The sequence below is a fragment of the Trachinotus anak genome, unplaced genomic scaffold, assembly GCF_046630095.1.
Source record: "Trachinotus anak isolate AG129_WGS33_773 ecotype Australia unplaced genomic scaffold, CSIRO_AGI_Tana_v1 ptg000003l, whole genome shotgun sequence".
In the NCBI taxonomy this organism is placed as follows: domain Eukaryota; kingdom Metazoa; phylum Chordata; class Actinopteri; order Carangiformes; family Carangidae; genus Trachinotus; species Trachinotus anak.
Window position 1 is genome coordinate 9787273 of NW_027273854.1, and position 25228 is coordinate 9812500.

The 25228-nt window shown below is 43.2% G+C and overlaps 1 protein-coding gene across 2 annotated transcripts in view; it reads right to left on the reverse strand.

Moving 5' to 3' along the window:
* Positions 1-246: 246 nt before the first annotated feature.
* Positions 247-25228, reverse strand: part of sdk2a (sidekick cell adhesion molecule 2a) — an 82111-nt gene continuing 57129 nt past the window's right edge. The window contains exons 13-45 of one of the 2 annotated variants that reach the window (XM_071473300.1): positions 24763-24939; positions 24352-24488; positions 23504-23651; positions 22235-22375; positions 21690-21871; positions 18747-18862; positions 18300-18495; positions 18096-18194; positions 17786-17977; positions 17470-17591; positions 17213-17322; positions 16686-16836; positions 15239-15476; positions 15030-15145; positions 14686-14875; positions 14247-14345; positions 13558-13752; positions 13232-13433; positions 13034-13137; positions 12688-12758; positions 12439-12574; positions 12170-12226; positions 11600-11701; positions 11367-11482; positions 11043-11229; positions 9369-9506; positions 8535-8696; positions 8309-8434; positions 8047-8211; positions 7810-7950; positions 6495-6639; positions 3803-3932; positions 247-2348 (exon numbers count right to left, since the gene is read on the reverse strand). In XM_071473300.1, the coding sequence (XP_071329401.1) occupies positions 1938-2348; positions 3803-3932; positions 6495-6639; positions 7810-7950; positions 8047-8211; positions 8309-8434; positions 8535-8696; positions 9369-9506; positions 11043-11229; positions 11367-11482; positions 11600-11701; positions 12170-12226; positions 12439-12574; positions 12688-12758; positions 13034-13137; positions 13232-13433; positions 13558-13752; positions 14247-14345; positions 14686-14875; positions 15030-15145; positions 15239-15476; positions 16686-16836; positions 17213-17322; positions 17470-17591; positions 17786-17977; positions 18096-18194; positions 18300-18495; positions 18747-18862; positions 21690-21871; positions 22235-22375; positions 23504-23651; positions 24352-24488; positions 24763-24939 (5002 nt within the window). In that variant the 3' untranslated portion in view covers positions 247-1937. Of the gene's footprint in view, positions 2349-3802; positions 3933-6494; positions 6664-7809; positions 7951-8046; positions 8212-8308; positions 8435-8534; positions 8697-9368; positions 9507-11042; positions 11230-11366; positions 11483-11599; positions 11702-12169; positions 12227-12438; positions 12575-12687; positions 12759-13033; positions 13138-13231; positions 13434-13557; positions 13753-14246; positions 14346-14685; positions 14876-15029; positions 15146-15238; positions 15477-16685; positions 16837-17212; positions 17323-17469; positions 17592-17785; positions 17978-18095; positions 18195-18299; positions 18496-18746; positions 18863-21689; positions 21872-22234; positions 22376-23503; positions 23652-24351; positions 24489-24762; positions 24940-25228 lie in introns of both variants that reach the window. The other variant, XM_071473290.1, reaches the window with a different exon arrangement.

A 25228-nucleotide genomic window follows, 5' to 3' on the forward strand; every position in this document is an offset into this window, starting at 1 on the left:
GAATCAGGTCATTTCTGCACTGTAGGATCAAGTGTCACCTTTAATCACTTTGTCTTCCAGACTATGCAAAAAGGTCTACTCAGGGCTGTCTGCATAAAATATTCGTCTGCAGGGTCAAAAATTCAAAGCTTTACCAATCCTCTCATGTGTCACTATTACAAATCACAACCTATGCCAACATATACTAGTCTGTATAGTACCCTGTTATATTCTAAAATATTCAGATGAGGCATGAAGAAAAAGCCATTACAAAATAGAATATTTTATTTTAGAGAGCTACCATGAATAGGTCCATATTGTTTCCTTCATGATGTATACAGTTAAGTTCACACTGTTTGACAGATGAAATTTGTGGACCAACTGGCTAAGTTTATACACTATGGGTCCAACTCCAGCACAGCAATGTCCCGTTCAAGAACCAGCATATTCAAAGGTATTGTAGGAACCATCTCATCATAACACATGTATACGTGTGTACTGTGAGCATAAAACACATTTTCAGTCATTATATCAATTCCATGTTACACTGTAACATGTTGAACACAAATCGTATCACAACACAATCCTTGGTGATGCATTTCACGCACAATACATGTGTCGTTGTTGTTTTTGTTGTCCATCCTGAAATAAAGCTTTTTAAATTAACATAGATACATAATTAAGCTGACTGCGTTTTCAGCCTCATGAACAAACTGAGATTGTAAGATACATATATCTCTTACTTTGACGGTTTACTGTCTGAGATGTCTTTCCAGTAATGTCACAGAAACACATTCTTAAAACAATGTTGCATTTAAGTATTTTTTTTTTCCCCTAAAATTAGAGCTTTCAGTTTGGTCACTGTTGTGAAAATCAACATCATGGTTTAGACCTGTACAGATCTACTTTGCTAATTCTTCAACCTTTTACTAATGTTCTTTATGTCTTCGTAACCCGATCAAGATGAGTTATTCTTATACTCTATTGACAGATATTAATAGAATTACATCTGATGTAGTTGTGATCTGATAATATCGTGTGAAGAAGAAGATTTGTGCTTTTGGTCCTCTGTCATATTCTGCGATTAACATAAAAGCAAACTAATGCACCAATGATGAACGTTGCCTATATTTGTGTATCTACTGACATGAGCACCAGCACACAATCAACACATTCCCCAGACTACTATAAAGGTGGCACAATGCTTTAATGTGATTCATAACATTGTCACTAGTGATGTTCTGAAAATGTTGAGCTTGAAGCTGATTGATATAAATATCTGGTAAACAATATAAGACAAGTACATATAGTAAACACATAATGCAGTTCCAACAATGATTAGGCAGAGTGAGAAACTCAAAGGCAGCCAATGGCCACAGGGACCATCGGCGTCTCTCCCCAAGTCAGAGTCAGTTTCTCACTATTAGTTTGTCCTTTCTTCAAACATCATATTTTTTCCATCAGAGTTTCCACTGTCCAGTCTCAGCAAGTGAAGTGGTCCATACTCTATATGGTTCCAGGGTGTTTGTTTTTCCATAAAGCTCTCATATTAAACAATAATACAGTGTTTTAAAACAAGGATTTCTTTTTTTAGAACCTCAGGTTCTGTTTATTCCTTGTTTATGTGGTTGAACCTTCAAATAAATTTACTTAAGCAACGCATAAAAACTTTCAAATGATTGTCTTTTCATGATATACATATCACATGGACTAACCAACCATACATGCTACACACAATCATACACACACACACTCTTCACAGAGGAGAAGCGCTATTCAAGATGCCTGCAATGCTTAATATAGAGCAACAACTCTGTCATGAAGACAGAGTCAAAAGAAGAAAAATCAAAAACAAAAAACAAAACAAAAAAAAATGAGCGAAACACAAATAAACCAACAACAACAAAATCAAAGACTCGTCCTCAGGGTCCTGTTGTTATTGGAAGGAGAGCTGTGTGTCAAACAAAAGAGGAGAAGCCCGCGGTAGGTGCCTGAGCGGCACAGCCCAAACTGCTGGGGGGCCGGTAGAGGGTGCCGTGCTGGCTGGGGGGTTCGGAGGACAGCAGGGATGGGGTGGGAGTCCGGCTTCCCTTGGGCCTGAACAGGGTGCCCTGGCCCTGGCACTGCGGCTGTGGGGACGGGGCACTCTGGGGGAGGAGAGGGGGCAGAGGGGGCACGGGTGGGGGGTGTGGTCGGGACTCCTGTTCCACCAGGGGCTCGGGCTGGGAGTAGCCGTATGCAGGTGGACGAGAGACGCCCTTCTGCTGCCGCCGCCAGGAGTTGTAGTAGGTGGGGTCGCTGATGTAGTGGTTGACGAAGGAGTGGGTCTTCTGCCGGCTCTGATCCATCTCATATTCACTGTCGCTGCCCTGTGAGTCGGTGTGGAAACAGCGGTATTAAAAAAACATGTTGATAGTTACAAAACAGTGTATAGTGAAAAACAAAAGACTAAAGAGAATAATGACAACTATGTTTACATGCTCACAAATCAAGGCTAATTCTATTGCAGCATCCGCACTGACAAACTGCACAATACGGAGTCATAACACAGCAGGGAATATCTACTGAGAGACAACTGGAACTCTATTAATCCATGTGCGATTCTATGGGGCAGAAAATCACTTTTCTCGAGCATCTTTCACAAACAGGAGCTCACCCATAGCTCTGCGGAGCACAGCTGTGATAAGTGTACACAAGAGCATCCTAGAATTGGACAGAGATAATGTTTACCGGATTAATTTGCTTTTTGTTGTAATATGAAGCCATCAGCCTTATAAGTAACAAATGTTTGTGTGGGAGAATCCTGTCGCTGTTCCAGCACATTGTTCAGGCTGAGAAACACAAACAGTTGGAGGAAAAAAAAAAAGAGAGCAAATTACTCACACAGAAAACATTACACACTTGGCACATTTGTGTGCCTGACAAGTGCCTGCCCATCTACTGCTCTATTGAGACACTACAGCTTAACAGATGTTGGAGCACCATTTATTTGCACAAGTGGCATGTAAACAGTGGGTGGGCTATGCAGAGGAAAAGAATAACACCGGTTTGTGTCTCCCGGGAGAGCCGTGTTTGTTCAAACCGGATTGAACGATGTTTTGAGTGTGCAGGTACCAGATAAATTGGCCGGGGAGACCTGGTGCAAGTGTGGGAAGACAGATGTTCAGAATCCGCTACAATCAGCTTCTCTGCCATCATACCTCATCACTTCTACCCTCCCCATCTCTTCACTGGACCTCCCTTTTCCACACATACACACATACACACACACTGAGCTTGTTCAGATCGTCACGTGACGAGCTGAAACCCAGCAGGCCAGATTAACGTTAACAGATGACATTTCCTGTTTGAGGAAAATTAATTAGTTGTGAAGATATTCCAAGACAAATGAGACATGAGAAGCGGCCCCATACTTTCTTCCCATGGGAGAAATCAGCATTAAAAGTCAGATCCTGAGATGTCAGCCATGAGTGGTCGGCGCTAACAGAGTATAAGTGGTGATCCACTTAAGGCAGAATGTCTTGCCGACTGTCATTAATTTATCCTTAGAAATGCTGCTTCATAATTAGACAGCTATCTAGTTTTCTGCATCAAGCAAAGCAGTGATTATGACAAAAAGGATGGAGGCTACCAAGACCGTAGATGATGACTGTGACAAAAGTTAAAAGAGACTGGAATATGAGAAGTATTTTTGAGTTTAGAAAGTCTTTGACTATGCCCCGAAAGGATCATTTGTCATTTGTCAAATGCAAGCTGTTGAATTTCACGTTAAAATTCAAGTTCATTACGAGGACATGAGCTGCGAGTCGGGGTCGCTCCTTACCTGAGAGTCAGATATCTCAGAGGGTTTCTCTGTCAGACTGCTGCTCTCTGCTGGGATTAAGTCATTATACTTAGTGCTGACATCCTCATCTGAGTAGTGCAGACTTCCAGGACTGGGTCTTGGTGGAGACCTGGACAGATGGAGAAAAGAGATATATATACACATATATACATATATATACATATATACTGTAGGTATATGAGAGATCAAAAGCAAAAGATAGAACCTGAGAGAGACAGAGACACGCAATGGTTATATAAGAAAAAATGTTTCATTTGATCATCATCATATTTCTCTTTGGGAACCTCCAGAGCTCTCGCTTCTTTGAGAACATATTTGAGTAAACATTAAAAGCACTGTCATTCCTGTGACTGACACCTTTCAGATGACTCACGAAAGCCTGCAAAGCAGCTCCAAAAATAAAGAAGCTTCATCATCCCACAGGGAGGGGGGTTCAGTGGGGTGAATGTGCAGATATTCAGTGCAGGCTCACTGATGAAAATGATAGCTTACTTCAGACAAGCACAGAACGGGTTATTTATGCATTTCTGAAAGCCACTAATACACAAAGCAGGGAAATTATTATATTTGGTTTTATTCTTTTGCTATTTCCTACTGATCTTTGCCAAATGTCTATTGAGAGCACTGGCAGGGGGTGAGTTCTGCATGAGTTCAACTCACTTTAACCATCATGAGATGCACAAACAGGATTCTGTATAAAAACATATGAGTATCGTCATGAAAGGATTCTGTGTGGAGATTAGAGCTGAATGACTTTACAGATTGAGTCTGTCATAGATTCAGACCTCCTGCAGAAAATCTGCGTAACTAAGCATGGCCCTGAGCTCAGCAAAGTATTATAAAGTTCTTTTATGAGTGCAGGTCAAGTAAATAGACCCCTAGCTTCTTTTGGCTTCAGTCATTAAGTCTGTAAAGTGAAGCAGAGAGAAGAATCTGCAGCCAATTATTTCTTCTTCTTTTGCAGTAATGACTTCTGCTGTGTTCAAGGTCTGCTGAGACTGAATGGGATGGTCCGAGCGCCGAAACTGGACCACTACCTTCACATCACTGAGCTACAGCGGTGTGCACAGTATGTAACTCAGGTTAATACACCACTAAGAGAAGAGTTCGCTCAGTTGGTTTCAGAAAAAAAAAGACTAAAGAATCACATAAACTGGGAATGGCATGAAAGTAAATGTTTAAATGATCTGAAATGGAAAACGTTGTATGTGGGGGCAGAAAAGACAAGCATAAAACTCTGTGATGTCAAGTGCAATACTAAAGCACAAAGCAGACAACCTTGACGACCTCTCAAGTAAATATGAATATGTGCCGAGATATATGCAGGAGCTTAATCACTGGGAATGCCAAGAACAGGAAGCTTAGAAGGCACAACATGACAACGGCCATGAAAGGATTGACACAACAAAGAGACATCTCCTTTTGGGTTAAAGGGGATGACATGAGGGGGCAGACTGTGAAAAAAAAAAAAAATCAAAATCTGCTTTGAATTCAAACAAGGTTAAATCAGACATTAAAAGGATGGGACCACGTGAGCGCAGGGGAGGGGCGATGGATCCTGCTACCTACCACACTCAACACAAAATGCAGCCAGTGAGCTTTGAATTATTTAGAAGCAGTGTGGTTTTTTTTTTTTTCTCTTCGTCTTATCTATCTAATTCATCCCTCTCTCCCTCACCCTTTCAAACATCCTACAGGGAGCCCTCCCACTCTTCCTCCTTAGTCCACAGATCATTAGCAAAGAGTACGGACCCAGATTGGAGCCCTTCAAAGAGAGGGAGGATCTCAGGGCCCTTTGATCCTCTTCTTAGCTGTCTTGGTCAAGGAGAAAACAGCACAGATATTTCTCTGTCCTTAATGCACCCCTTCTCGCACATTCAACCATAATATGGACACTAATGTTCCTGAGTTTTTTTGTTTTTTTTTGCTGTGACAAGAAGCAGACTCTGAACCCCCATACCCCAACCCAACCACGTGACCATCTGCCCAGGCACCAAATGTGTGACCCGTGTCTCTACATTCCCTTTGCTTCTCATGCTGCAGAGTTTGTGAAATTCCTCTTATCTAATGTTTATGTAAATATTACCAAAGAGCCAGCTTGCCAAAGTCCTGCTGATGGACGGAAGGACATGCTCCCACACTGACAGTGTTGTACTTTATGTTGAGATAGCGTTCCCTGCACTGCACTTGGGAGAAACTCTGGGCTCAAGGCCAAAGGAAAATGGCCAGCTCTGACCCATAAGCACCCTTTGTCTGAAGCAGTGATGGACAGACAAAGAGCCCATGCAGAGGCTCATGAATGCTAATTAGCTGGTATTGTGTTGTCCCCTTATATAAATCGTTGCTGTGCACAAACACTGAATATCAACGAGGGGAGCGAAAGGAGGCTCAAATCAGCAGCCGGGCTCCTCGAGGCTCGGTTTGGTCTCTCAAGAATGACAGACTATTGTGAGGGAAGAGGGGAGCACACAACACTACATTATTAATTCCTGTCAGTATCATAAGTAACACACTCAACTGGAAGAGGAAACTCAGACAAAACTGAGTTAACAATATTTTTATGAGGTGGAATTTTTGCCTGCGGGAAATGAACGCGACGGTCAGCTGAACACCAGAGATGATTGCGGGTGTATGAGTGATGGTGTCTTTGGCTTGCAGTGGCTCGACTGACCGTGTGTAGATGCCGTTCTTGCGGCAAAAGGAGTTCTTCACGGAGAGGCGTCTGTTGTTAAGCTCCAGGGCCGGGAATCGTCCCTCATCCAGGCGCACCATCTCTCCATGGGTCAGAGGCAGCGCTGTGCAGTTGGAGTGGTTGCCTGGACAGGGGTATGAGGACGACACTGTGTGGGTCGTGGAATGAAATAAGTGATTTGTGATCTTCAGTCAAATCTAGATTCATTTTCAGTCTTGAGCACAGTATTAGTTGAACATAACACAATATAGCTCAAACAGAACTTGCACATAGTTTTTTTTTTTTTTAACTTTCAAAAAAAGTTGTATGCAGGTATTTTATTAGCATCAAAATGACTTCATCTGCAGAACATCATCATCATCATCATCAGTCAGTCAGGCCCCACTGTCTAGTGCTGGCCTCTGGTAAAACAAACAGGCACACAAGTTGGACAGTCCAGCTTCATGGCTGGGAAAACTGAGGAGGGGCTGAGAGGGGGTAAGAAGCCCTCTTTGTATCCCCTCACAAACACAGTCCTTGTCTGCACTGGTCTAGCCAAGCCTTGTTTACTGACCCCGGTAACCCTGGCATCATGCTAAATGCTGACTAAGCTAAAAAGTCACTAGTGCGAAGCTTTAGGAAGGCTTGACCTGACCCTTCACTCTTTCCCCCGAATCTGCTTCCTTACCCTTTTAACACTCAGTCTGTCTCTACTACTAGCCACTCTGAGGTTACGGGTGGCCAGACCAAGTCTAGAAAAATTGCCGTGGGTAACTTCACTGTGATTAGTTGCCAACCAACCACAATGTATTAACAAGAAGTCCACTAATGTTGATTAAGTTCCCCTGCCTTATGCTTTTGGGTTTGAAGACAGAAACCTTGATAAAGAGTTTCCAGCAGCAGTAATGTCACCTGGGATAATTCACAATCATGAAAATTGGCTTCTTGATATAGTGGTGTGAGAGCCACTAACGCTGTAGTTATATAATTACTCTCAGTCTGACTAATGACCTGAGCATTAAACCACTGCCAAGCCATTTATCCCAGTATCGATCCGCACTGCAGTTAAACATGAACAATAATGTTTATTCATCTGCCCGTTTCAGCTGTTTCACTGGTAGCCTGTCAGCTAAACAATGTAAGGGAATATCGGTAATTTCTCTAATTGTGTGAGCCTTAACGTTCCCATTTTATACAACAGACTTGGGATGTGCCGTCATTAAGATGCAATTCTCAGCAGAGCTGTCCCAGGGGAAGACTAATTCCAGCCGATAGCATAGCTCCTAAGTTGCAGAAACTGAAATGCTTTCAGTACCTGAATCTGCTTTTTTGGTGTATTTTTTACTCTGGCCTCGGATGATGAGGATAAAAACAAGCAGGAGGATGAAGATGAGGCCCACCAGAGCAATCACAACCAGGAACCACCACTCCTCATAGAATGGAGAAACTTTCTGGGCTGAAAACACACAAATAAGAGAAATGAATACCTAAAAAAATATGTGTTATGTGTATAATTAACACAGTTTTGCATTACTTCTTCATTTTAAAGTACCTGATATGGAAGGGGATGGGGCGCTAGGGGACCCATAGCCATAGTCATTGACTGCAATTACTCGAAAGTCATAGGTGACCCCTTCTCTTAGCATGTCCAGGTTAAGGGTGTAGGATGTCACCTCTTTAGGAATATCTTTGATGAGGATATCCCACAATCCTTCATCTAATAACAAGATGAGATGTCAATATATCAACTGTCAAAGCTGTAGTCATCATGGAGGAGGGACTCATGCAAGAAAGTGTTTACGTGTGTGGCTCACCAGAGGGTCTGGCTTCGATGACGTATCGCGTGATGGGTGCACGGCCTTGATCACCACTTGTCCAGTGCAGTGTAAGGGCGGTGCCATAGCGAGAAATAAAGGGTTCTCCAGGCGGGCCTGGGGCTCCTTAGGGGGATAACAAATGGATAGTAAGAAAAACTGGCATTCTGTCAGAGAGGCACTCAAAATGATTAGATTACTGACATGAACAATAGAATAAAAGCACCTTCTCCAGGCCCAGTGGTGATGTTGGCCTCGACCTCAGGGCCGTACGTGAGCGTTTTAGCACGGATGCGGAAGTTGTAGGTGACGCCATCGGCTAGGTCTTTGATCTTCATCCACAAGGGAGTGGTACCCTTCACATCTACTGTCACTATCTTACTGACACCTGGAGTGCGAGGAGAGGAGTCTGTACAGGAAACACTAAGACTCTAGATGCTGCTTTCTACAAGCGACAAATAGCCAAGCTTTGTTTGTTTGAACAGACACACAGATGCACGTAGACAACTTCTCAATGACAAAGAGTTAGAAGACCAGACAGACAGACTCACAACATTATCAGGCACAAACACATCTATTCAGAATCAACAGAAAATGTGTATTATTCCAGCAGCCTCCTAGATATTCAGACAGGAGGAGACACAAGGACAAACTGATATTCCCTAACTTTGCTAGTCTGTTCAGCTTTGCTCTGGGTCCATTAGTGGATAGCCGAGGGACCACAGCAGCCTCAGCTCAGCATTCCACCTCTGCTCCCAATTACTTGACAATCTGGTCCAGGCAACTACACTTGCCCAGCTATTAGCCATGTTTCTCTTAGTGAGAGAGGAAGCTGTGGAAAGTCTCACCAGAGCATTCCAACATATTTTATCAGCCATGCCATATATGCCACTGCAGGGCCTGTACTCATCTGTAACAGATTAGAGCACGAGCTTAAGCAGCGTAGGTTAAAAGCTAACATAGAAAGGAGGGTAGCGGTTGTAAATCACCTCCTGACAAAGCTAGCTGAGGAATGTCAAGACATGGCAGAGTTACTATGCTCCAGGCAGGAGTTTCTCACCATCGACCGGCGTGCAGGGCTCGTAAACCAGACGGTAGCCCTCGATGATGCCGTTGGCCTGCTTGGGCTCTCCCCAGGACACGTTGACCGAGGTGGTGGTCAACTCGCTGAAGTGGACGAAGCTCGGAGCACTGGGCGCTTTTGGTGAAGAAAAGGCAAAGAGGTGATGACACCTGGATCTCTTCACAGTACAGAGACAAAACACTATGCACACTGCAAAGACCTGGATATGCCACCATGGAATTCATGCTCATGAAAAATAATTTACAAAATCTCTGTGAAATTGCAAAAGAAAAAAGCACTTATTTATAATTCTTTCCTGCAAGCAATTCGACGTTCAGCATTATTCATGTCTCTTGGTCTTGACTTTTCTCGTTAGCAGACATCGGAGTTTTCATAAATCACAATAGTAATTTAGCACATTTTCAATTTGTTTAATAGCTTCAGTTGCAGGTGCTCTGCCAGTAATTTTCTTCAAATTCTTTAGACATTTGGGTAAATTACACTGTCAACAAAAAGTAGCATTGGAGCAAAACGTCAGGGTGAAATCCAAAAGCAGTGCTCATAGTTACAGCCAGGAAGGGAATTTAACATATCCATAAAAATCACATTATGCTGGGTGACAGGAAACAGGGATAGTATGAGATTCACAGTGAAAGAGGTTTCACTGTTCATTGTTCATTATCGGAGCATGAACAATAAAATGTTTGGTGCATGTAAAAGCAGCTACAATGGGCTTAAAGTGAAAAATCCAGCATGACTATTTAACCAAATGAGTCACCAAAAAGCAAACTCAAGGTAGACATGAGAGTGTGCAAAATCATTCTGTGACCTTGAACAAGAGCTGTGAGAATTCCGCCTGCTGACCCAACCCAGATCCAGCTAAGTGTCAGGATTTAGCCACAATTCTGCATAAAATTCACAAAAGCTTGTGCTGGCTCACTTCCCAGTACCCTGTGGTGCAGAGAGCCAAAATTCCTGCCTGTGTTTTTAAGTTCTCAGCACTTTGTACCCCTCGCCAATGTCACAGCCTTCAAGGGGGCGGAAAAGACGAGAGAAAATTTAAACTGTAAACCATTTTTGTGCTGAAACCGCAGAGGAGGGACTCTCGCTCGCTGGTAAACACAGGCGTCTTTGTGCAGCTGCAGCCAAAAAACTAATCTACATGTGTCCCCCGCACTCTGTATTCATTGCTCCTCCGCTGTCACTGGGCTTCCACCCCCATGGCTCGTCCTGGAAGAGGTGGCAGGAGAACTCTGATCTCTTATGCTATATCTCACAGGACGAAAGTCTTTAGTGTAAATGTTCTATTTCTTGGTGAATAGGAGAAGTGGGTCTTACATTATTTGCCTTAAAGCTGTAGCGCTTCAGTTTAGGCAGTTTTGTGTAACACAGTGATCCAAGACGACAGCACTCGTCATCTGATCTTTGGGAGGCATCTTTTGTTACTGAAGGGCGGCCTTACCTTGAGACACTGCTCTGCACAAGCACTTAAACAATGTGCTTAAATCATGAGAAGAAGTATAATTGTGCAGATGCCAGAAGACAGAGCCTACGGCTGTGAAATGCATTCTGGTTTTGGCTGAAGCTTTGACCTGGAAGATAAATGCCACTGATCTTCAGAACAATAACTCTAATCTCTCTCTCTCCACATCTGGATTCAGCGTAACTCACCTGCTTGCTGAGTGCGCCCTCTAGTGGGCAGGGAGCGCGGTCCATCCCCTGCAGCATTGAAGGCCGCCACACTGATCATGTAGGTGGTGTAGCCTGTCAGGTTTTTAAGCTTCACCCCAAGCTCCGGCAGGAACAGGGTACGCAGGCGCTCCGTCTCATTCTGGAGCTGAAACTCCCAGAAATAGATCTATAAACAGAATAATAGAGTTGAGGATGCAGAATTAATTGTTTTGTTTTTTTTTTTCAATGAAGGTAGAAAGGATAAAAATGGCATAATGTAAGTTGAGTTAATTTGTGGCAAGAAAAAAAAGACATAATTGATACCTTGTAACCCTGTATGTCTCCATTCTGAGCATCCAGGGGAGGAGGGTCCCATGTGACATCCAGCTGTGTGGCTGTTGAGGACTGGACCACCACATTTTGCGGAGGAGCTGTTGGGACTATAATGAGTGTAAACGGTCACTTTTTATATGTTTCGTATGACTTAACATTTAAGATGCAAAGATTAAAGTTAAACAGATTAACACGCATGCCGCACAGTGAAAGAAGTAACATACCCGCCTCTCCAACAAACACTTCCTGTGGTGCACTGCTAGGACCCTCCCCCACAGCGTTATACACGCTGAGACGGATCTCGTAGCGTTTGTGTTTACTCAAATCTGCAAGGAGAGAACCCATAACAGCATTATAACATAACAGATAAGATAAAAGAGCAAAAAGAAGTTATTCCAGGGAGACACAAAGTCATAGTGATGCCCGTGGCAAGACAACATCCCAAACTGAACAGAAAAAAAAAAAAAAGAAAATAATGCAGGAGTGGAATTGTAAGGCAAACTGATGAAAAGATTAGGTTGTTGTGGGGACATGGGGAAGATTTGTCAGTGATTACAAAGAAAGAAAACACGCAGAAATAATGACAGGGCAGCTTGGTGAGATTAAAGTCATATGCACATCACAGGAATCAGCACCAGCCCTCAGCGGATACAGCTGAGTGGGAGGATGGCGCAACACGCGCTTGCTGCAAATTATTATACAAATGGCATATTTTGTGGCAGTAAAATAGATGCACATGACATGCAAACAGATGGTGAGTGATGGAGAGACAAGAAGGGACATAGGAAACTTACTATCCAGTTCATATTGGGTGAGAGAAGATTCACTCAAGTTCCTGACACTGTAAGGAGCTGGAGTTTGGATAGAGGATGAGAAAGGTGGGGAAAAGATCAGGAGAGAGTGGCAATATAAGCAGACTTATGTTTATTCTGCAAAAGCCTTAATGGCAGCATCAAAGCAATACTTGGACTTGAAAATAAGTGCATTTATGACTCAGGGTTGCATAATTTTCTCTATATAACCCAAAGTGGCTGATGGGTAAGCAGTGAAAGGGTCGGCTCACCAGTGAGATCAGCCCAGTTGGCGGAGGGACTGTTAACTGTGCGGACAGTGAAGCTGCGCAGTCGGTCGTAGTGTAACTCTCGGTACCTGACCCTGAACCCCAACAAGACTCCGTTGATATGATCCTCAGAGGGAGGCTAGAAGAGGAGAGAATGGCTTAAAGATCAATACTTAATGCAATAAACAGCTCTGCCCAATAAATTCATTCCTCCATTCACAAAACACAGTGCTGAGCAATACAACAGTGTACCTGCCAACGGACCAGCACAGATGTGGTGGTGTGAGGGGTAACAGACAGAATTGTCGGCGCTTTGTCTGGAGCTGGAGAAGATGAGCAAAAAAAAAAAAAAAAAAAAAAATTGGTGTTAACAAACCAACACAGCTGTGGAGAGTGATATAAAATTCAAACATTCTGGTAGGGAACAGCTCGAGAGTACACACACGCATTGTTGATACTGTTAAATATTCATAGTAAAAATCCAAAGCCAAAACATGGATGTAAAGGCATGTTCACACAACTGCAATAGGGCTGACAAGAGAATCAACAGATCATAACGCTGCGCTGCATGGTGACATGTTTGGTCTCATGGTCTTACCATCCTGTAGAGTAGTGATGGCCTCGCTCTCCTGACTGTACTCACTATCTCCAATGTCATTGGTGGCTTTGATGCGGAATTGGTAAGAAGTGAATGGCTTTAACCTTTAAAGAGAGAGGGAGAGTGCAATGTGTGCACTATCAGTGCAAAAAACTGCTGCCGTTATTCAGGGGAATGAAAGCTGACATTCATATCTACCTGTCCACTATGTAGGAGTGTGTCTCGTGGCTGACTGATGCAGAGTGGACAGTCCAGTTACTGTCTGGCAGCTCTCTGTACTGGACTGTGTAGTAACGAACTGGGGACAGGCCGTCGCTGCCCGGTTCCCATGACAACAGCACTCTGCGGGCCTGGACTTCCTCTTGAGGCACGACAGGACGGCTCGTAGGTTGGGGTCGAGCTGAAGGGCACACACACGCACACACACACACACACACACACACATTCACACATTACACGTCACTCTCAGACTTAATATTTAGATGTGGGTAATTTAAATAATACATTTCAGCCGCAGTATTTACCTCTCTTTTCTGTTGTGACCACCAAAGCCTCAGCAGCCTCCCCCCAACCTTTTCGTGTTTGTGCAGTGAGGCGGAATACATAAACCATTTCTGGCTTCAGCCCAGTCGCTGTGTACTGTCGCGCGCTGGGGCTCAGCACGTCTACGGTGGCAGCGTTGCTGTTCGAGGAGTTTCTTCTGTATGTGATCTGATAGGCTGGGAAGAAGGAACTCATTCAACATGCATAAAAGTCGTGCATAAAAACAGCAGAAGCAAAGAGAAAAATCCAGCTGCACTTCAAAATCAAACAACAGTATATGGGGACAGTTGGAGGGAAATTCTTTTCTTGGACCAGAAAACATATTTTGCTTAAATAAAAGCTTGAGACGTCTCTTTTTGCCGCTGCCTTTTATTACATTTAATTTGGAACTATTCATATCTCACACTTCACTGAAGCTGCGCTGTAATTTTTACTCTCCTGTTTAATGTGTCTTACTCTATTTAGCTTATTTTTTTTATCTTCCACTTTATTTCACTCTTTCCAAATCCTATTTATGTCTTTTTACATTGTCTTGTTTTTCTTTTTATATCTTGTCTTAATGCCTTAACTCTCTACAGCACTTTGAACTGCCTTAGTGTTTAAAGGTGTTATACAAATTAACTTGCCTTGTCTCAAAATAATATCTAAAGTCTGTGTACCGTAAACTCACCCAGGATAATACCATTGGGCTGTGCAGGAGGTTGCCAGATGAGCCTGACTGAAGTGGTTCTGACCTCTGGGAAGAGGATGCCGACGGGAGGACCTGGCACTAACACACATAAATGAGAGTTATTTGTGACAAAACATAAAAATTGCAGCAAGGAAATATATTAGCAGGGCTATTACTCAGTTATTATCAAAACAAGATTTTAAAAAAAACCCTCTCTATTATGTTTCTTCATACAAGGAGTAATAAGGCAGAACATTTCAATCAATTCTGTTGAAAAAAAAATACTTAGAGCAGGAAAATTCTGGATACAAATTGATTAACAGCAAGCTAAATTATCTCAGCACAGTGGCATATATATTTTTTTCAATTTGTCGGGAGAAAAATACAATTTCAACAATAACAACAAGATTAAATTGGTTAGTAAGACAGATCTGTTTACCATCATCCAGGGTCCTCTCCAGGATGGATGGCGAGCTGCTCCTTCCGTCTCCAATACGAGTGAATGCAAGGACCTGGATCTCATACAGGACATACTTGCCCAGACCACTCAGCTGGACACTGTGGCTGGTGTTGCCCTCCACTGTCCAGAAGTTGGGAGCTTTGTCAGAGTCCTTCTCTTTATACACTACCTGAGAGACACAGGGAATGTTGCACAGTTAGGTGATTTTTTTGAAGTGATGAGGTTTTTGAGATTAGTAACATAATCATGCTGTTGATATTACTATGATACTGATCGGGATCACTTGAACAAACTCAGATGAATGGTGTGAGCTCTGGAGTGACCTTGTAGCCCAAGATGAGTCCATTGCGGTCGGTCTCTGGGACTTCCCCCCACCGCACCAGGATGCTGCTGGAGGTGGTGGCGAAGGCTGACACATTGGTGGGACCGCTGGAGGGCACTGCGCAGGAGGTAAAGGGCAACGCTTAGTTTAGACTTCGAGTATACCTATGTAACCTTATCTTGGCATTTGTGAACGCATTTCCCTCCTCACCGGACTCCCTGGTCCTGCCGTGGACTGGCTGGCTCCAGGGTCCAGAGCCAATACCGTTGATGGACTGAACTCTGACTTCATACTCCGTCCACTCCTCCAGGTCCTCGATTGTGAACTCCCTCTCCAGCCGGTCCATGATGACATGGGAAAGAACTCCCCCTTTAGACCCGGCTTTGGAGTACTGGACCCGGTAGCCGACGAGATCTGGATTCCCATTGTACTCCCATTCTGGAAGAGGCTGTGAGATTTTTCTCTTTTAATTCCACCACTTGAAAAGTCATTAAAACATGATTGCTATGCAACACGTAAGTACAGGTCTGAAATATTATTTTGCAAATTAACATTGAAATTAAAGTGAAGCTGTTTGCAATAACTCTAAAAGTCAGTCAGCCAGTCAGAATAAAAACTACCTCTTTTCAATATCTAACACTGACACATGCACAGAAATGATAGTATGATAAGTAAGCATACAAACCTAAATATGTATTGGGCTTATATCTATGAAAGAGCTTCTCTTCTTGAAATTAATATGGCCTTGATTCAGACTAAGACTTCAATGACCACGGCAATGAAGGGGACCACAAAATTATACTACAGTTTAACACCCGGCTTTTGAAAAGGGCTGCAATCGTTGAGCTATGTCATTAATTTTTAGAGCTGTATCACACAGCTGACACCCCTCCGCTGTTAAATCCAGGTAACATGTACCCTTTTTAATCCTGCAGGAGCTGCCAGAGCATCTTGCTCAGGTGCTGGCACACTGATGATAATGGACAGATGTAGCAAAGAACACATTGGCCAAACTCTGACGCAGAAAGCAGCAATAACCAAGGACAGAGTGCACACGCCTTTCCAAAATGTGATCACTGTCATCACTTGTATTCATCATATAACAGCCCCAAGAGCACGAGAACAGATTAACAAAAGATGGAAAAGGCGACAATACCTGCACAAAAAAACCCATCCTAAATTCTAAATGGAAGTTTTGTGACAAAAGTGTTGTTCGTGAGATTTAAAAGCAATCTCTTAAATCAATTGACAAGAGAAAGTCATCACTTAATGTCAAACCTTTTATAAGATGAGAAAAAAAAGATTTTTGTGATTTTTATGGGCAAAATGAAATCGCCTAAATCAGATTTTCACAAAGCTTATCTTATGAATGTTACATCCAATTAATATCCAAGGGCATTTTGCCAATTCATTCTTGTCCCAACAAGAATCTTCGATGACTTTCCACCATACCAATGAGAAGGATGCAAAAACTGAAAAAAAGACAGCAATTTGAAATAGCTTATATGCATGAGAAAGTATACCAAAATGTACAGCACAGTTTCAGTAGTCTAAGTCCGAATAGGAACAACCAAGACATGCATATTTAACGGTAATAACAGTCAAACTAACTACAAACTGAATCAGGCCCAATGTGCAATGAGTCGTGAGAATTTACCACCCAGCGGAGCCACAGGCTGGTCTCACTGGCTGTGCGTAGGGTGACATTGGCAGGGGAGATGTCTGGTGGGGCCTGCAGGGTCTGGATCTTCCTGGAGGGCTGACTGGGAGGACTGGTGCCCACAATGTTCACCTGACGCATCCGGAACCTGGGGCAAAGAAAAGCAGCTGGTGGTGGATAAATCATCTAAAGGTGGGAGTTTAATCATGATCTGGTGGTGATATGAGAACGGATTAGATTACTTTAGATTAGATTAGATGAAACTGTAATGATGCCCGAAAGAAAACTAGGTCAATGCAGAGACAGAGAATAGGATCTATTTATGAGCAGGGAACTGAAGAAAACAATGCAAACAAAGCAACATATTCAGGATAACAACAACATAAAGATAATCAGTGACAGACTTAGTTTGAAGTTAAAAGATACTGTAGCATCCACATTAAGTGCTTTCTAAAACACAGGTGTGCAAATACAAATGTTATTACATATCATAAGTGCAAGCATAAAGTGGTGTCTGCGCTCACCTGTAGAAAGTATATGGGTTTAGGTCCAGCACCTCCAGTGATCGAGCATCAGGTTCATTAGCCAGCTGATGAACCATCAGCCACTCTTCATTCTCTCCTATTATGCCAATCTGAAAAGCACAGAGAGAAATGGGCTGATATCAGCAGCAAAACACATTAAACAAATAAGCCTGTTGAACCTGTGCACCAATATTAAAACATTAAACAACAAAAACCGACTGTTGTAATTATGTTCAAGCAGATATGAAGTGTCTAACCTGAGCTTCGACCTGCCAACGGGAGATGGATGTCTTTCCATCATAACCAGGTTTGAACTGCAGAGTGACAGAGCGAGGGCCGATGTTGGAGATGGCTAAATTGGTGGGAGGACCGGGCAACTCTGTGGAAGAGGGTGAATTAAAAAGACATCCAGAGCATCACAAGCTGTTAGAAATACCTCCACAGAAATCTGTTGAGTCACAGCAGGTGGAATGACTATTTGAAAAAAATGAGTCGTAGCGTATTCAGTGGACAGTTCAAGTAATAAATTCTCAAATTCACGTCAGTAGTTCATCTTCCCACTTGATCACTCACCTGGTGGTACACCAGAGGAGATAGTGGAAGCGGACAGCTGGCCCTGGCCCTTGGAGGTCATGGCTGCTACCTGGATGGTGTAAGTGGTGAGGGCAGTGAGCCCCGTCACCTTGTACTCCTGAGTCAGGTTGGGCAGATAATGGGTCACTCGGGTATTGGTCCTGTTGAACTCCTCCCAGGAGATACGATACCCTGGAAGAAGTGGAAAATTCCAATACTGTGTTTTCACAGTAAACATACCTTGGTGATACATAGATTGTGCAAAGCAGAGAAGACATGTTAACATCGCGCTGTTATCTTTAATGGCTACCTGTGAGAACACCGTTTTTCTCTTGTGGCTCCTTCCAGCTGACTTTTAGTGAGGTGTCCAAGATGTCCGTGAAACTAAGGTGTCCCACAGCACCAGGGGCTATAAAAAAAATAAAAATAAAAAGAGGCAGTAAACAAACAGAACAACAGCCTGACACATAATTATCTGAAAATACTATATAACATCCAGAATGGGGACACCTACTGTCCTCATGGGTGCGTAACCGTTGAGGCAGACTGCGGGGCCCGTCTCCTGGGGTAGTGAAGCACAGCACTGACGTGTAGTACTCTGTGAACTTTTTAAGGCCGGAGATGTAGCCGACATGAACGCTATCCTGGAAGTTGGGGCGCACCGTAACCATGGTGACCTCATTTGCATGACTGGGCTCCCATGCCACCAGCTGGAAATTATGCGATAGGGTGCAGAATTAAATGTATGCATTAGAGGCTGAAAATTTAATAAAGTAGAGATTCAAATGAAAGCTGTTCACATAAAAAAAAAAAAAACTCTGAACATTTGTTACATTTATGATTCACATAGAAAATTCTGCGTTCTGTTACGACCGCCACCTTATTATGAGATTTGGATGATAGAGTGCTCTTCTACCTCTGACCACTAGAGTGCGCCAGTTGACAGAAGGGGGCCGCTCACCTTATATCCCTGGTTGATTCCATTGATAAACTGAGGGCTCGGGGCACTCCAGGTAAAACGCACCGTGGTGGAGTTGACAGCCTCGGCTTGTACATTTCCTGGTGGCACAGTGGGCACTGATCCAGAGAGAGGGGAGAAAAAATGAGAGAGATAGAGAGGGGGAGAGAGATGGAGAATGAGCAGGGGAGGGGGGCGCAGACAGCCGAGGGGGGAGGGGAGGAGGTGTGAAGAGAGACTAGTGATGAGATAGGGAAAAAAAAAACAAACAAAAAAAAAACAACTTGCAGGCAATTTCTCACCAGCCTCCTTTAGAGTGTGAGAATCGGGCTGAAGCAGTTTTTATTTTGGCTCATTTGGGGAGGTAAGAACATGCCAATCAAACCGGGTGTGAGAGCAGTTGCCTCAGGCGACTTCCAGGTGAACCCTGCAGCGGTTTGTTTGAAGTGAGCATGCCATTCTGATGTAACAGTGGAAAACAGACGGGGAGTCACACATTAATGAAGCTGATTGGGCAGAATTGGTTCTCACATCCCTGTGCTATTCCTGATTCTGTTTGAAAGTATTTAAATGCACATCATGATCTGCTCTTGTGCCTTTAATGGAGTGAGTGATGGGAACATCCAATTAATGAGAGCTGAGCTAAACAACATGAATGCCTTGTTCACTGTCGTTATTCACTGACAGTGACTGGGATGAGGAAATCATTATTTATTTTTTGCAAGGGAAGTGAGATGGAAATAAAATGGTGATGTTTGCCATAACTTCCGGGTTTTCAAAGTCCTGCATAACACTCTTGTGCTTCTTTACAAATGCATTACATTTGTTTATTTGCAGATGCAGCCGATTCTGATTTTGACCCACTCATGAATTGATTGTCTGATTGATCAGACATCATACAGAACGCCTGCTGAAATCTCCAAGATTTTAACAATAATGTACGCCAGAGAGAATCAATCACTCCTCAAGCTTTTGAAGAGTTTTGTAATCATCCAGCCAAATGAAAGCGACAAAAATAGAAGCCATCTTTTTACACAAACACACACACCTGCGCAGTGCTCGTAATATAAATGAACCAGAAGAGCCAATATATAACGATATAAAGAGGACTGTAAGGATGAAACAGTGAGAAAAAAAATCTGATAAAGCGTATCGAGACAAATGACTTTCAAGAGAGAGAAAAGATAATGTCAGCAACTTCTTTCTAGCTTTGCTGAAGTTTACATTTGCGGCATATTTATACTATTGGACAGAGAGAGTGAGAGGGGAATGGATGTGGATTTGTGTTTGTGTGAGTGATGTGGGACGCGAGACTAAAAGCTTAGGTCAGGCAAGTTTAAGAAATGCTTTATGCTTTATTTCTTGCCTCTGTAAAGTAAGTGCGATTTGCTGAAGACAAAACGCTATGTAAATAAATTAACTTCAACGTAACAGACGAATATACGACACCGGTAAAATCTAATGCAACCAAAATATCTGCTGATTCACCCTTCGTAATAACTGTATCTGAGCAGGGAGTAGAACAGAATAGGAGATGGAAACACTCACAGTTTTCTTATGAGCACTCTTGAGAATATTTAGTGGGTCTGGTGTAGAGGATCTCTGTTCATGGAGTGGATTTAACATGACAGGGATTCCGAGATATGTGAGTGTGTTAAGCCTTTCAGAGCTTTATATTCAAGTTAAAGGAATTTAAAATCAAACTGGAAGCCAGCGCAGCATATCTAAACCAGGAGCGACATCCTCTTTCTTGTGTTTGTTAAAGTCTAGCAGCAGTATTTTGAACTGTAATCTATGAATTGACTTTTTAGGAAAGCCTGTAAAGAGAGCATTATTTAATCTTCCTCTAATAAAAACATGGATTAACCTTTCAGCATGCTGGTGTATTAGCTATTGCCTTCTTTGGCTGTAGTTCTTGATAAAAAAAAAAAAAAGTTAGCATGTTAATGTGAGGTTTAAAAAGTTCAGTCATATTGTTAAATGTTTCTGAGGAGCCAGATTCACAACCTATACCTACATGTGCATTCACTTGGTGCTGAAAATAACCTTAGATTCATCTTGGTGTAATTTTACAGTTACAAATGTGACTTTCATCCTCTGAAGGGTTTGAATAGACAGGAAGGCGAAGAGCATGAAGTGTTGAAATCACTGGCTGTGATGAAAATATGTAGCTGTATGACACTGAAGGCCCTTCACATTATGACTTCTAATTATTTTACTCAGCATGCACAAAGAGGAAAGAAGTCAACTGAAGCAGTCAACTGAGGCACCCTCCTTCAGCGACGTATGTCACGAGTCTGATGTACATCATCACCTGGTGATGTATGTGCAGAGTCAATTTAATCTGTGCTCAGAGAAGCCGACCAATGTCTCCAGGCAAAAAAGGCGAAAAAAAAAACAAAAAACATTTAACTGTCTCCATTGTATCAAATTAGGTGATACAGTAAAAAAATCAACAAGATGAAAATGATTAATCTAAACATAAAAACCTAAGAAAACACTTGGATGGAATTTAAAACAAAAGAAAAGAAAGAAAAGTCTCTGATTAAGCTATTGGCTCATGTCTGAACACAATTTGTTCTGGAGTACTGCTGCACTTAATGGGAAATTAACCACATAAAACCTGACAAAAACAAATAAGCAGTGCTGAGAGACAAATAACACTTACATGACCATGCCTTTTAAAAGCCCGGTTGCCAGAGCCTGTGCTAATTGCCAACTTGTGATTGAGACGGGAGCAAGGAAAAAGGCTGTTGTCTTAACAACATGTGTGAATCACCTTTTCAAGGTTAACGAAGGATTAAAGACAGAGCACTGTGGAGAAAACGGGCCTTTTAATTTGATCGTTAAAAAATAGATGATTGGATTAACTATCACTCGCAAGTTTCATGCTGCAGGCTTAACATTAGCCAATCTGCAGATGGTGAATGAAATAAAGTCACTCACCCCCTTGCAGGGTCCATTCAGTGACCTTGTGGCTGTAGGTGCCCCTGCCTGCTCCATTATAGGCTGCCACCTCAATTTCATAGTTGGTCCAGATGATGAGGTCCTCCAGGAGCAGACTGGTCTGGTCTGGGTTGGTGATGTTTTTCATCTGGCAGTCGACTGGAAGCCCAGACAGACAGTACCTGACAGCAGAGGGAGTAATTCAAAGACAGAGGGAGGGAGAGACAGACAGACAGACAGACAGAAATGTAAATATATTAGAACCCAGGTCCTCTGGGGGGGGGGGGGGGCAATGGAAGAGAAGCCGTGCAGAACAGTTATAAAATGGTTACAAAAAGAGAGGTGACAACAGATGAATGGAGAGGAAGGTATTTAATTGGCACCAATTATTCTATTGCAGCGGAGAGCGAGAGTGAAGAGAAATGGAGGGGAAGAAAAGGAGCTGACATAACAGTTATTATCACATCTGAATAGCAGTGGCCCAGACGGGCACCTATCCCTGGGAAGAAATTAGGCAAGAAATTAGGCAGGCATGCTCTTCTTACCTGATGATGTAGCCCTGGAGCGGACCATTCTGATGACTCTCCGGGGGTGGCTGCCATTGGATCATGATGGACTGATTGGTACGGCCACTCGCGATGACTGTCTGAGGGGGGGCGCTGGGAGGCTCTTCAGGGAGAGTTAGTCTGGTGCAGCAAAGAAAGAAAAAGGAAAAGAGAAGCGATAGAAGAGACAAAGAGTGAAGCTATGCATTAATTATTGTGAGTTTCGCATATTTCTATCCCATTTCATCATAGACATCAAATCATAATAAAGCCAGCTTTTTGTATTTTTTTTTTTTTTTTCAGAACACCATAAAGCAAAGCTGGGGTAAGTGTGGCTGTGTCTCTGTCCAAAACATATTCTCTATAATACCGTCCGCAGAGGGACATCTTGCTGTGGCACAAGGATCAAAGAGGCCTTGGTGAAAATGGAGCAGTGCAATAGAGAGACAGTGAAAGTGAGAGAAAGATATAAAAGAACAAGAAAGAGAGATCCCGGCAGACTTTTCCCTTAAGTCAATTTAAGATGACATCTTGATTTCTTCCCCGAGCACCGGAGCACTGCTCTGGAGGAGATAAAGCAGAGTGTTTAGGATCAAAGAGGTGTGCCGGAGAGATGCCTCAGAAAAGCCCTGCACTCTCACTGACGCTCAGTCCCCCTCCTGTGGTGTGCTCTAGTCTGGGCACATTCACACTGAATTCAGCCCTGGGAGTGAGTGTGTGGTGCAAAAGGTACATGATGGGTAGTGATGGCTTGCTGCGGGTATGAAGGCAGCAAAGGGGTCGCTTTGATGCGGTCAAGGTCAGACGGTGGTGTGCACAGGTGGATTGTGATGAGCTAAGAACGTGTGTGTGTGTGTGATTATGACCGTTTCGTCTTTCTTGTCAAGAGAATTCACTTGAGATTCGAGCCTGTGTGAATCTCTGCCTCTTTCAAGACTCCCATGAAGTACAGCAAAGACAGATGAAGCTGGGTCAGCGCACCCACCAATCTTCACAAAGCACAATTTCAGCTCATTCACAGTTTCATCATGAAAAGGCCTGTCCCGAAGCCGGCTCATCTCTCGCTCACTCCCGCAGGAGCGGAGACCAAAAAGTGGACTTAACAGGAAATAATCACAGGATTTTCTATTGAACTTGAAAACAATTGGGGAAAGAACAGGTTGTTCCAGAACTGTGCAACGCTGTTCACACTGCCAGGGTACATGTTAAAATACGCAGACTACCAGCAACAGTTTTAATATTCAGCAGATGCACAGCACCAATACCCACCGGTCAGTCTCTTTGCTGAACTGGCCCCTGCCCACATCGTTGACGGCGCACAGGCGGAACTGGTACGAGCGTGCTGGGATGAGGCCACCAACGGTGACCCCAGTAGACTCTGGCTCAATATTAGCCAGCAGCACCGTCCAAGGGGCATCTGAGACGGAGGAGACACACATATTAGACAGAGCTGTGAGCAATAGCTAGTGAACGGTAAATGACCTTATGAGAGCATTAACATTCTCGAGAAAACTCTCCCCAGCACTTGCAAACTCAAATTTGAATTCCATGTTATTTGTGACTATTATTGCACACCATTGTTTCATTTTCAGTAATAATATTGCAGCTGCTGATAAAAAATAAGCCATTTATTTTGTATACTCCCCCTCTAAATATCAGATTGAAATTCAATTATCCAAAAACCAGATCTCATCTGCATCCTTGGATTCATTTTCCTCATAATGAGTTGTCATCTTCTCAGTTAGCCTGAGCCTCAGTGAGAAATGGTTGAACGATTCAGTCTCCATGGGTGGAAGCATTCACACTTCTTTGATTTTATCAAGCGAAAGGAAGATAAGAGCATTGGACATCAACACAATTTCGTTCCCCTGATCATTTAGTAAGGAGGCGCACAGGTGATGCAATTGAGTTTTCTCATCGCAGAAGGTAAGAGAGGATGCAACTGCCAATTTTGGAACATAATGGAAAGGTAATATAATAAGAGGGGTAGCAAATGAGTGCTTCCAGGCAGTAACAACATTGCCTTTAAAATGAAGAAACAATAAAATGCATTGGTTCTTGTGTATTGTTGATGGTGGCACTGGTGCCGAGGTGATGCTGAATACTAAACCACTCACTGTTTTCTGAGACTTCCAGGATGTAGCGGATGAGGGGGCTGTTTCCATCAAAGGCCTGGGCCCATGTGAGGTTGATGGCCCTCTTCTCTGTGACACTCAGAACTGCAATTGGGTTTTCTGGAGCATGGGGCAGTTGCCTGCATGAGCGCGCGCGCGTGTGTGTGTAAGGGTGGGACAAAGTGATAAAGCCAAATAGAATCAGACAAGAGAGGCAGCAAATAACAGAATTAAACAGCCAAACTGAGAGCCTTGCATTGTAAATATTAGAGGGGCCTGATGGATTGGAGATGAGAGCAGTGATAAACCACAACAGTGGAGAAAACATTCATCCATCATGTCCTGCTCAGATGTAAATAAGAGAAAAAAAATACAGACAGCAAAATAAGACAGACGTGACGCAAAAATGCAAACCTGACTCTGAGGTGGGCGCTGCGGGAGTCGTTGCCACCCACTGAGGTCACCCTGCAGGTGTATGTTCCGATGTCGCCTGACCACGTCTGGGAAATGTGCAGGGTCCCATCGAGATCCAGCCGTAGGCGGGGTGATGTGTTCACGTCAATCACTGAGCCGCTTTTCTCCCATACGTACCTAGAGGTATATACAGTAGATATGTATGTCGGTGTAGTACACACACACACTCATATACACACACACTCGTACTTTAACGGTCTATCTCTAAGTGTTGTGACAATAAATCTCTTTGCTTTTCGTCAGTTCTTAAAGCAAAACACGGAAGGTGCTGACACAGATCAAAAGCCTTGTGAGGCTGATGTCAGAGTGTTCAGACTCTGAAAACCACCTCTCTTTGTCACTCACACAGTACAGAATATAGTGCACAACCGCGCATATGGACGCCAACCCCCCTCCCGTCCACATA